Source organism: Lasioglossum baleicum, chromosome 13 (assembly GCF_051020765.1).
Source record: "Lasioglossum baleicum chromosome 13, iyLasBale1, whole genome shotgun sequence".
NCBI lineage: Eukaryota > Metazoa > Arthropoda > Insecta > Hymenoptera > Halictidae > Lasioglossum > Lasioglossum baleicum.
Genome location: NC_134941.1, coordinates 8,678,432 through 8,691,967, shown reverse-complemented (window position 1 = coordinate 8,691,967; position 13,536 = coordinate 8,678,432). Strand labels below are relative to the sequence as shown.

At 45.2% G+C, this 13,536-nt stretch overlaps 1 protein-coding gene across 5 annotated transcripts in view; it reads left to right on the top strand.

Moving 5' to 3' along the window:
* Rho-5 (rhomboid-5) overlaps window positions 1-13,536 on the top strand; it is a 330,384-nt gene that overhangs the window by 157,285 nt on the left and 159,563 nt on the right. For all 5 annotated transcript variants that reach the window (XM_076436084.1, XM_076436083.1, XM_076436081.1 and 2 more), the window contains one exon: window positions 7,418-10,291. In XM_076436084.1, coding sequence (XP_076292199.1) covers window positions 7,449-10,291 — 2,843 coding nt within the window. In that variant the 5' untranslated portion in view covers window positions 7,418-7,448. The remainder of the gene's footprint in view (window positions 1-7,417; window positions 10,292-13,536) is intronic.

Here is a 13,536-nt window from a genome sequence, read left to right as displayed (position 1 = left end):
ATAAAAAAGTTGACAAAACATCATTTTTAAAAATTTTGTATAATTCCTACCAGTTGCAATCGTATTAAATTTTTGTTTACTTATTCTCTAGCGAACTAGCCGGTCTAACGTCTTAAAAAAAATTCAAGTCCTTTGGTCCAATTTCTAAAAAGTTATGCGATTTTTAAGGGTGTCCACTTTAAATTGTCAGTGACTGTATATTACAGAAGAAATTATTAAAAACAAAATTTTCTACGTTTATTGTAAGGTACACGATAATATAGTATATAATAACGTATAACGTAATAAAGTGTGAATTGTCAGTACAGATTCATGTAGAAAGAATTCTATAAAAAACCTTCGTGCATTCGCCTTCCTTCTGAACTCATTTCCAAATGTACGTCCATTTCGATGACAGGTGTAGGTACGGATTACTGGAGCAATTAAATTGTGTGTCACACTGTAGAGTTGTTATGCAAGTAGAATAACTAGTTGGTGATGTAAGTGGAATTGAGAGCATATATGGTTCGACGAGTGCACTGTAGACGATATGTAATCACACATGTAGAACAGCGTTCGTAACTGGTCAGGCCAGTGAGATGAGGTTTGTACGAGTACCAATAGTATAGATCAGCTTGTGTACAGTAGAATAGGGGTGTTATGTGGCCAGACGAATGAAACTCGGAAGCCCATTTGACCGGACAGAAGCGTATTTGCTTATAGAGAACGAGACGTCTGGTCCTGCTAGTAGAACGAGTCGATTTTGGTCAGACGTATTCATGGAAAATCAATCAGCTTCAGCTGAACCGTGTCACAAGTTGCACAAAATTCTGCTAGCTTGTTAGACAGTCCACATCCGTTTCTAAACAGCACATCAAACATTTGAATACGTCAAAATTGAATTTCGTAATACACGGTGAGTAAAAGTCGATCGGGGGGTTTTTAAAAATTTGTGATTCTTTCACCAATCCCCGGAATCACCGAGGGATCAAAAGGATTAAATTCTGCGGATATCGACGTTCCGATTGACTTGTCCCGTGGCGTGCAATGTACCGAATGAATTTCCACTTTTATGCGTTCGATAATTGCGACGGCAGAGATCCCGAACGTCCGGGAGTCCCATTGTTAAGGGAAGATCAGTTTCGCGGTCTCGAAACCGCGAACACCGCGGTAAATGCAGCGACCGGCGTCAGCTGCAGTCTGGCAAAGCAAAAGAAAGAAACGTATGGTTCGGGTTAAATCGCTCGAGTATGCAAGATCGCGCGATGCTCTCGCGTAGCTGCGTAGCAACCAGCCGCGAGAACCATCTGGCAATAATGTTCGGTTTCAGAACACGGCCGACTATGAGTGTTCCGCCTGGTTGGTGGATCGTGGCGAGGGGGTGAGAGGGGGTCGAAGGGGCGGAGAATCAGACTGGAAAGCGATTGAGAATGGGGCGTCGGATAGAACCTGGATAGAAGCATGCTGAACGCGCTAATTGCAAAAACTGCCTGCAGCGTTGTCCGCCGTCGCCTGTCCCTACGGCTCGTTCCTTGAGGAAGAAAGAAACACGGCACTCGGTCAGCTCCCTGGAAACTTTCCACATTCTTCGTTTACCTGCCAGTTGGGGGGCTTCTCGTTTAATTAATTTTTCCCTTGCCGGAGACCGTCAAGGCCTTTTTTTTCACGGCTACGAACTGCGCTCCCGGATAAACAAGTCCGTTTCCAGCAAATTTATCGAGGCGTTCACGCCCAGGGCTCTGCGTCCAGTCCAAAGTACTTCACTGTCGTGACGAAAATCGCGACCGTCAGCGGAAAATCGACAGCGTCTGATCAAGCGTCGAGCTGTTCCCCTTGCTGGAAGACTATTAATTGGAACGGCTCGGTCTTAATTTTTCTTTGAATATTCGTTGTTGTTAGTATCCCAACAAACATTAAATATTACTAATTCTACGGATTAATTCTATATTTTGTCTGATTTTAGATAGATCAATTCTAGAATACATGTATGTTTGTGCTATCTGATTCACCATAAATTGAGCTAGTCTACTTGTCTGACTAGAATACAGACTACTCTGTCTTGTCACAATCTAACCACGTGCAGTTAGCTGGTCATAAATTTGCCGTATCCACTTGTCTGACCAGAGATCAGTTTATTCTACTTGTCTACAGCAGGATGGATTCATTTCACCATTTCGCTGATACATTAATATCGTAATGTAGACATTATTGAATTTTTCATAACGTCGTGTCTGACTCATGATTTACTTATATCACTTATATTCGCGGTTCTACAGGTTTCCTTACGAACACTGAACTTCGATCGAACCAGTACTACTTTATTCAGATTAAAATCTCAATTGTGATGATACAGATCAACATTACAATAATTCGAAGATACTTCTGTATAATTTTCCACCTTCTAAACATACTAAAATGAAAAAATGAATTTCCCTTTCCATCCAGGTAGAACATTTCTATTTTCCATAAAGATGCTCTGTCTAGTGATGATACGGGTATTAGAAATCTCGATCTATTACGGGATTCAATAGAAAACCTTTCAGAAATCGCGGATCGAGATCTCTCCCCGAGCTTTTTAATTTTCCTCGCGGGACTGTTCGCCGAAGGAAGAAGATTAAAAAATTTTCGTGACGCTCGCGGCTCACTGCACGGTTCGGAGAGAAATGTGAAAAAAAAGGGGAACGCGTACAGCTGGCTCTTTTGCGGGACGCCAGCTGCGCTTTATCTTTACGACACCGGGAACGCGTGCCATTTCCACCTTTCTCCGAGTTTTTCGCTTCGCCGCCGCGATAGACGCATTGCAGACCGCTCGAATGTCTCTCTTTCCCGTATCAGCAGCTCCGTGCTGCCCCAATAAATGTTATTTGCACGTTCTCGATCTCCGCTCGCCGCCTGTAATCCACAAAAATCGCGAACTACCCGACGGAGCTCTCGCTACGCGATAAGTCGACCTGCGCGACCATGTAAAACGATTTTATTCTTCCTCTGACGCTCGTGGACCGTTCTATCATTTTTATCCAGTCGCATAAACGTTTTGGAACATATTCTGTTATGCATTCATTTAATTCATTTCTTCTCTCATTGCTGTTCGTCAATTTCACAGTAGAATTTGTCCGTAATCGGACTAATGGACGAGATCGGTTTCTGACCAGACAAATCGAAAACCATGTGAATAATCGATTAATTAGACTGCACACTGTGGACTGTGGCCCGACGAGTGGATTTGGCCGGTCTTTAATCAGACTAATATAATTGGTTTGTGATGAGTCATGTAAAATAGATTTTACTGTCACGTTTGTAGAATTGGTCAATTCATTGTTGATCAGGTACAGTGCCTCGGCCTGTAGCTAAATAAGTAGAATAAACATATTAGTCAGACAGGTGGAGCACGTAGTTTACGATTAGCAAGCATACATAATCAGTTTATAATATAACAATTCAAATGGATTAGCTTATGCTCAGATAAGTAGAATGGGCCACTCTATTGCGAATCCAGAAAAATCATATAAAATAGATTTTACTGTCACGTTTGTAGAATTGGTCAATTCATTGTTGATCAGGTACAGTGCCTCGGCCTGTAGCTAAATAAGTAGAATAAACATATTAGTCAGACAGGTGGAGCACGTAGTTTACGATTAGCAAGCACACATAATCAATTTCTAATATAACAATTCAAATGGATTAGCTCATACTCAGATAAGTAGAATAGGTCAGTCTATTGCGAACCCAGAAAAATCATGTAAAATAGATTTTACTGTCACGTTTGTAGAATTGGTCAATTCATTGTTGATCAGGTACAGTGCATCGGCCTATAGCCAAATAAGTAGAATAAACATATTAGTCAGACAGGTGGGGCACGTAGTTTACGATTAGCAAGCATACATAATCAGTTTATAATATAACAATTCAAATGGATTAGCTTATGCTCAGATAAGTAGAATAGGCCAGTCTATTGCGAACCCAGAAAAATCATGTAAAATAGATTTTACTGTCACGTTTGTAGAATTGGTCAATTTATTGTTGATCAGGTACAGTGCATCGGCCTGTAGCTAAATAAGTAGAATAAACATATTAGTCAGACAGGTGGAGCACGTAGTTTACGATTAGCAAGCACACATAATCAGTTTATAATATAACAATTCAAATGGATTAGCTTATGCTCAGATAAGTAGAATGGGCCAGACTATTGCGAACGCAGAAAAATCATGTAAAATAGATTTTACTGTCACGTTTGTAGAATTGGTCAATTCATTGTTGATCAGGTACAGTGCATCGGCCTGTAGCCAAATAAGTAGAATAAACATATTAGTCAGACAGGTGGAGCACGTAGTTTACGATTAGCAAGCATACATAATCAGTTTATAATATAACAATTCAAATGGATTAGCTTATGCTCAGATAAGTAGAATGGGCCAGCCTATTGCGAACCCAGATAAATCATGTGAAATAGATTTTACTGTCACGATTTTAGAATTGGTCAATTTATTGCTGATCAGGTACAGTGCATCGGCCTGTAGCCAAATAAGTAGAATAAACATATTAGTCAGAAAGGTGGAGCACGTAGTTTACGATTGGCAAGCACACATAATCAATTTATAATATAACAATTCAAATGGATTAGCTCATACTCAGATAAGTAGAATAGGCCAGTCTATTGCGAACCCAGCAAAATACATCGATCTATAATACGTCCAGTCAAGTAGACGAGGTGAAACTAACAGCGACCATATAGGTCGATCTCGCCCCAGACGCTTTCTATAAATTGATTGCTGAAGAGATAAGTCGACTGGCGAAACAAATAGTCGTATTTTGGTCAGACAAGTAGACTAGGTTAATCCACTGTCAGACACGTAGAATAGGTCAACGCACGATCGTCCATGACTCTATCCTCGGTCAAGTAGAATAGGCGACGTTAAAACCAGATACATACAATAGATTGATTTATAACCAGCCAAGCAGAATTGGTAGGATTATAGTTAAACGTCACGCGAGACCCGTTTCTAAGTCTGCAACGATAAGTCAACCCGTGGGCATGTAAAACGTTTTTAGTCGCGTTTCGACAGCTGTCGTCTGCCGTCCCTTTTTTTGTTCTTTTATTGTCGTGTCGCATAAACGGTCGAAACGCATTTCGTTGCGATCGATCCGACACGTTGCAAACTGCAAATCGTTCTGGTAACGGTTCACAAAAGCTTTTTTTTTTCCTGCAGTTAGAACCGTTCGAAGTCGTTAACCGTTCTCGCGCTATTATCTCTTTTCAATTAGCAGCACGTGTTCCAGTAATACCGATCTGGATTCGAGGGGAAAATTTGTGTAATGATGTGGACAATAACGTACCGGACACGCTATTGAATAATTTAGTACTCCGCGAACATTTGTAGAATTTTCACTAGATAGTTAACGTAACACAATATTTACGAAATCACTGATTTTAACGTTTACCCTGCTGTGTACAGAACTAAATAAATGACTATAACTTAGTCGATTGTTGACTTTTTAATGAGACTGTAGTAACAGGTTAACCTCAATTAAATTGTACCTTCATTAAATGACTTCATTACACATAAAATTTGTGATAAGTAGAAGAGGATCGTATTTAGTCAGACCAGTGGATAACTCTTTGAAGGATCGAGTAAATCTGGGTCAAATCTATTATTTACTCGTTAAACTTCGTCCTAGTAATTCGTTAAAATTACAACAAATTTGTAACGGAACTTTATGTCGCAACCTAATATTTTAATGTTCGACCAAGTGACTGTCAAGAAAAATAAGGCGGCGCGTTAATCGGAGGTGTGCCACTGCGAAGCATAGGGTTGATATATGTTTCACGATGAAATGACACGGTTGCTAATAACAGGGATGCGGTGGTCGATACTTTGGCCACGCCGTCATCTTTCACGGGGAAACGTCTGATCAATTACACGGTTCATTCCGGCACCGGGCGATTGCCTGTTCTGGGTTCAAGTTCTAATACGCGAGCAATTACACTCCCCCGCTAGTTACACCTTTTGTTACGAGAACGGGGGTTTGTTCCAGTGGTACACCCTAATTTTCGCGGATGAAGTTACGCGGGCTTTTTATGAAGAGCTCATGTGCCGGGGAATTGTGCCGCGGCGAGGGACTTCGGTTTATTAGCACTTTATAATTTAATTAATCCCTAATTAGAGACCGTGTAAACGAGTTTTCGGTTGAACGGCAGAATTTCGCCGAGTTTTACGCGAATATCTCCTTGGAGCCAATGCTAATCGTGACTAACCAACGTATTTGCCAACGTATCGCGATACTTCTGCCGGGATTGGTAACTTTTCGAGGTTCTGTCGCATGTATCCGCGCTCCCGAGGGAATAATAAATACAGAATTGTCATGTGTAATTTGCAATATTGTTTCCGATTAATCCGAGGGTTACGCGGTATCTGTGCGAACAACAATTACCGACTACAGAGCTGCCGCGCCGCGTAATACCCCAAGAGAAATTATGCCCGACTATTTTGTTCTGACTTCGGGACCGGGATTACTCGCAGTGCGCTGCGAAAGTTATTTCGTTGTAAATATATTAATTCAGCTTCGGACGCGTCTGACAAGGAAGACATTCCGATTTTGAAATTTCAAAAAATCTTTTCGGGAACTGTCCCGAAATATTATAAAAATTCATTAAAAAATATCCCGTTGACACTGGGACGCGTGTATTTCGTCGAATTATTTTCGTTGGCGGGATTTCGCGTTGCGGAACGCGTTATTTTACGCGTGGTCGTGTAAAGCGAAAATCTCGAAAAATAAAGCAGGATCCCGGGGTATTAGCGATGAGACGGGGTCGTCAATTTCGCATTTACCGTCACGGGGAATCTCCCCGGTAAAAGTTTCATGGGCCGGCCCGATACTCTTCGGAGGATTTAAGCAGTGATCGATGGAATCGTTGTGTTTCGCGGTAATTCGCTGCAGCCTCGCCAGTGGTTACGAACGACCGCACGCGTCACTCGTTCCGGACACGTTGGACCGTTCTGAAACGCGGGTTAGCGCGGCCCCAATTAATTTGCAATCGATTATACGGGCCGCGTTTTAACGTCAAGTAACAAGCAATTCGTATCCTGCCTTCGGCCACATTCGTGTATTATATTTCACCGTTAAAATATTATTGAAAATTACCCGCGCGCTAACAAACGACGATCTAATTGCAACGCGCGTCAGCGTTCCACTGAATCTTCGTAATGGTATCTATGGAAACAAACTTATTGCATGAAGACGTATATACATATATTAATACATGTCTATACACACAACGATACCGTAAAGAACCACAAAATACAACCAAATAGCCATTTAAATCGAATTTACTGTGTGTCTGACGAATCACTGACCTCTTTCACTTAGGATCCAAATAAATCCAGAGTTTTCGTAATTGCACGTACTCCTCCACGTAACACTGTGATGTCTCTGGTTCCAGATGTCCTGACAGCGGGCCCCGGGCCACCAGGATGCCGACAGACGACGACTATGGCCGAAGAGAACGTCTCCTACTGCACCAACACCCGATCTCTCAGTACGGGTCCTCGTCATCTCCGGTTCCAGGATCGACCGGCGTGTCATCTGGAAGTGTCGGGTCCCAGATCGGTTCCGTCAACCCATCGGACTGCTACAAGCCGCAACAGCAACAACACCAACCCCAACAACAACAATCGGACCGAGCGGTATCGAATCCATCGAGCAGCACCGGCAGCGGCCAAGACCGTTACCAGTCCGACCACGTCACCAGTCAGCAATCTCAAGGGAACGATCACGACTATGGTGTCCGAGATCGGCTCTCGGGTTTGGACCGTCACGACAAGTCAACGGACAAGCCGTCGCTGGACGATTTCCCAAAGTCATGCGGGGAGCCGCGATCGTTGCAATCGAGCTGCGAGCGATTCAGCCACTATCAGAGCCAAGAGAGATTCGGCCAGTCCTCTCTGCAGACGCACCACCAGTACACACCGGCTAGATCGAGCTCGGGCGGTCAAACATTGTCCCAGACCGTTCTGGCGGAACGTTTTCCACGGTTCAGCGAGCTCACCGGTCTCCACGGGGAGCAGAGGCTGTCGCTGGTCCCGAGCGAGCGCTATCAGCAATCAGCGGGCAACAACGACGGTGACCTGTCCGACGGCAACGAGTACGCGAACAGTACGATCCTGGTGTCGGGTTGCGCGACCAGCCCTTTCTCGTCGGAGACGTTCCCCTCGCCGCCGTCGCCAGCGCCCGCGAATGATCGTTTCGTTCCACCACCGCCACTGTCGCCCAGCCCAAGCGAGAAGTATGCCTCGACCCAGAGTCTGGCTGGTTACCCTGCTGCTGATAGGATTCTGCCCCCAGGTTCTCCAAGCGCCAGATATGGCGGGGGCACAGCACCAGCCTCACCGATGCCAGCCGCGGACCGATTCTCCTCGGCGGAGCGACTACTGGCCAATCAACAGTCGTCGGCCGGCCTGCACGAGTCCAAGGACAGCCAGCAACGATACTCTGGAGCCAGCGATCGCCTATTGTCCGGCTCGTCGCCAGTGCTGGGAACCCTTCAAGTCAGCCTACAAGGCGACCGATCAGCCGGCGTGTACGCGGCCAACAAAGACTCCACGGGCTCCCGATACGGCGCCATCTCCACGGACAGGCTCCTCTCATCGTCGCCTATACACGCCCCGGTGCCAGAAAGGTTCGCGAGCAAGTCGACGGACAGGTATCTCGGCGAGTCGCCGGTGTACGACAGGTACCACCGGCCGGAGGCGTCGTCGGGCATCCATCATGACCGCTACTCGACGATATCGTCCACCGCCGAGAAGTTCCTCGCGAGCACAACGAATCCCGAGGTTGCCAGCCATCAGCGATACTCGTCGACGGAGAGGTCACTGCAAGTCTCGAGCACAGCCAGCGAGCAGAGACGTCTGTACGCCGATCGAGGCGTCGAAACGGTCTGCCAGAAGTACACAGACAGATCCAGTAGTTCGCCAGCCCCCACGGACTTCGGTCGCTACTCCAGCTTCCAGGACTCTGGGGCTAGCCAGTCTAGATACGTCACCACCAGCGACAGGTTCAACGAGTCCACGGTCCAACGATGCAGCCAGTCCCGAGTCACTGATCGGTTCTGCGTGTCCACGGATCGGTTTCTCGCTAGTTCATCGCCCGGACACGATGGAAGAGGAGATGCTTCTAGATACACTATCTCCGGGTCATCTACGGAGAGACTGCTCTCCACCACCTCGTCCTCGTCCTCCTCGTCCACGGACACCATCGCCAGATATCATTCCTCGTATACAAACACCACGGCGACGCAGTCGAGCTCCAACGATCGCTTCACGTCTATCTCACCGACGCCGGAAGGGACGGCTAGGGATCTCAGGTCGGGATCGAATGGCGCGGGGTCCTCGGCTGGGTCCGGTTACCAGAGCGCGACGAAGACCGGGATCGACAAGTACCTGCAGGTGTCGAAGTCCGTGCAGAGTTACGGGAACGAAAGGTATAGCGGCGGGAACCCAAGCGATCAGTTCGACAGACTCAGCCAGGACCGATACGACAGGTTCGCAGGGTCTGTGGCCGGCGATCGGTTCGCGTCCTCTACAGGCACTCCTGATCGCTTTCATTCTGCCGCTGATCGATATTCTCCTGCAAGGGCAGCGGACAAGTACTTATCCCTCCCGAAGCCCAAGGATCGCTATACCGGTCGCATAACGCCGATCTCGTCTTGCGGTACCTCTTCAGCGGCGACCTCCACCGATCGCGCTTATGGCGGGTCCAGCGCGACCGGGAGCTATGTTCCGCCAACCGCGCACACACCTGTCGAACGATACGTGCCACAACCGCCCCCCGAAGTTCTCTATCCGGACAGATACGTTGATAGATACGTGCCGCCATCAGCACACACGCCCACCGATCGTTACGTGCCCACCAACGATCCAGGCGACCCGTACATGAGACGAGACCTCGGCTTCCATCATCATTATCGGCTACCGCCGCCGGCGGGCTATCCTTACCATCAGTCGCACTTCCGGCTTCGTGGTTTCGCGTACGCGTCACCGGGCCGGTTAGGAGGAAGTCCTGGCTCTAGCAGCTCCAGCAGCTCCGCGTCCAATCAGAGAGACGGATTCTCCATGTCGCCCTTGCTCAGGCCGAAGGTGCGAACCTCTGCGGTCGAGTTCCCGACGACTTCGAACAACGTCGTCGTTGGGCGACATGTGTGTACCAACCCTCCGTCATGCTGCAACGAGGTCCCAGCGAATGCAAGATCCTGTTGTCAAGCCATCAGGAGGTCGCTGCCGCCGGGGGCGCTCCCGTCGATACCCACGCAGTCTTCTTGGTAAGTAGCCTTTTGCTAATAGGGGATTGCAGGGGTGGAAGATGATCGAAGATAGTGTCTTTGATAATTGCTGATAACTTTGGAGGATACAGTGACTGACTTTTAATCCTAGGAATGGTGACCCAGGTTAAAGGGTAAGCATAGAAATCATTTCTCCGCTCCATCCTTGTACCATAATGTCAGCATTATACCTTGTATATTTTAAACATTTTATAATTGCTGTATAAAGCACCTGGTCATTCTAGGGTTGTATTTTTATGGTAAGTTATTATAGTCAAGCGACTGTGTCTGGAGAGAAGAAGTACGACCCCGTGTGATAAATAGGAGTTTCGTGTTCACTGTTTAGGAGCTTTTTCCGCTGTTGAATATGGAGCAGCAGGTATCACGTGCAGCATTTAAATGATTTTAAACTCGTTCTAGTGCACATGAAAATTTAGGACAACATTATGATAAAAGCAAGCCCTAGATTATTTTGTGTCCCCCTCGCAATCTGTAAACTCGAGTGGACACGTAGCACGACCTGTTCCTGACTAGACTGCCGGTGTGGTGTCAGTTAGTGGATACAGCAAGTAGTACTGCTCGGTATCTGATCAGACATACGCGAAATTTCCATAATTCCGTACAATATTTCTTTACGGTATATCTGATACTCCATAAAAATTAAATGGCATTCTGGTTAATCAGAGTGCCAACTAAATATTATAATTGCAAGGTAGATTTAGGCAAACATTAGAGCAATAATTACAAGAAACGCGACAATTAAGAAACAAACATTGAGGAGGGCTTCAAGTATGCTAGACACTATAGATGAATACAAAATTTTCAAACTGTGTAGAACTTCATCCGAACATTAAACGAATTGGATAAAATATATTTCTTCTGTAAATGTTTTATGTAAATTGAAAATGAAACAACACAACATTCAACATTTATAAGTTTCTGGAGGAGAAATTATGTCTTTTACATCACTTAAGTAGTATAAGTATACGTTTAGTCAGACAAGGACTGTTACCCACAGACTGACCTATAATCAAAATATTTATATATCTGTCGCATACATATCGAGTCAAATTAAGAACATTTTAATTAACAAGAATATCAAACTTTTATCGAATAAAAAAATAGAGTCTGCCCATCAGCACAGTTAAATATCAAGGAATTAGTCAAAGGAAGACGTTAAAAACGCGGAAAAAGTTGTCAACGGCCAGCAGGAAATAAGAGGCAAGATTTCTGGGTCAGGAGCAGATTAATTGCAGCAAGACCGGAAGTCGATATGCAGATTAAAGAAGCTGGAGAGCTCGGCCGTCCTGGCCGGGGATTTTAATCCGCACTTTAGTGTGCGGCGCGTACGTCGCGGGTACTGCACGTGTCCTCGCAATCATACACGTTAATAATAAAGCCCGCGAATTATAATCGGGTAGGGCTTAATTGCGGGACGACTGCTATTTATAGCCGGGAAGTGGTGGGAACCACTTTTCCGTGGGCTCCGGAACGACTCAATTCGAGTTTCCTTCGATATTAAAGCACGCCCAGGGCGAGATTGCGTATCCGGTAACACACTGGCGCCGAGAACTTCGCAGGAACATGTGTCCCACCATGAATTTATGCGGCCCTTAATATTCCGATACTGACCGCCTACCGAAATATTTGACCGTCAAACGCGAAAGTTTTGCGTGAGAGAGAGAGGGAGAGAGAGAGAGAAAGGGCGCGCGTATCGGTGTTCGCGCGGAATTGATTAAATTTTCGGGATTCGGCTTCGAGCCCCGAGATTAATCAGCCGCCGCGTATATGGAAATTTCATTTCGACCTTTCCTCGCGTGCTTTTTTTCCTCTGTCCCTCTCTCCTTGCTCAATTTAATCGGAACACACCGCCGATCGCGGACGGATACCGAATTCGATAAATTGAAAAGGCGCGCGGTTTTTATCGGGTAATTGTATGCGACACAACTCGCGAGGAAATTAATCGAATCCCTGGCTTCAACGCCGCGGTTCGTTCTCGATTTTGGTTAGGCGATTTCATAAGCTCGATGCAACGGTGTCAGCGTTTTTGGGAGTCTCTCGAGGTAACATTTTTGGAGGACTGAGCTGCTTTCGTTGCGGAGACGAATTAAAAAATAAACTGAGGATTTTTGTAGCAGATCGCGGATTTTATAAATTTATGAGAAAAAATTAGTAGCTGTGATTACTTGGTGTAATTATTGGGGACAGAAAGTAATTCCTTAAGTTATTTTTAGTTTGTATAAAAATGTACAGTCCACTGATCATATCGCAAATAAGTTGAACAAGTTAAGTGTCAAGTTAGGATGGCAAGCACAGCATCACAAGCATTAAATTAAACTGAACAATTCAAAGTTAAATATCAATCTCTGCTAGGCTCGCGCAAATAAAATCCCCACTATTGAAACAAATTCTTGTTTAAATACGTCCACCTCGTATTTATTATCCCGCGGTCCAACATTTGCTAGATAAATTTGTCCAAATGCGTTCGCTTCTTTCGTGTTTTTTTATATTGTCATTTTAGCATTGTTGAAACAGAGAGCGAGAGGAGGATAGAGAAGAATAAATTCGTCCGATTTTATATTACATCCGTTCGAAATGAAACACGAACTAATCGCTGAAAGTGTTAACCAAACGTTTGAACAAACAGCCATCGATATATTTACAGTTTAATTAAAAAAAGGTATTTTTCGAATTCAATCGTACACCTCGAATGATGGTAAAAGGGGAACCGTATTTTTCTTTGAAAATTTTATCGGTGCGCGACGAAATGTTAATTTTAAAGTGGGGGATAATTTGTGACGTGAAAAAATTTTAATAATTTTTAAAGATGTTTACTAAAAGGAAACGATTCAAAGCAAATGTTATTCAATCGAATAGAAATGTTCAAGAGCTCTCTCGGACCACTGAATTAAAAAGAATGGCGTCGATATCTTGATTGAATTTTTAGAAGGCAGCGTGTAGCACTTTATTAGCCCGTACAGGAGAATGTATCCTGTTTCGTTATCTGGGGAACGGTGCGTTGAATAATGTCCGACTGAAAAGAAGGAAGTAGCTCGGTCGTAATACATCGCTTATTAGCTGGATTTCCATCGGCGAGCGTATGCATCTGGTTCCCGCCTATTATTATCAATAGGGTGATACGCAAATTCCGACCTATATTAACGAATTCAGGACACGGATTAGTATGTCAGAGGCGGTCCGGGCACCGTCGTCTCGTCGTGTCGGTAGAGCGCGAGCGGGCAGAA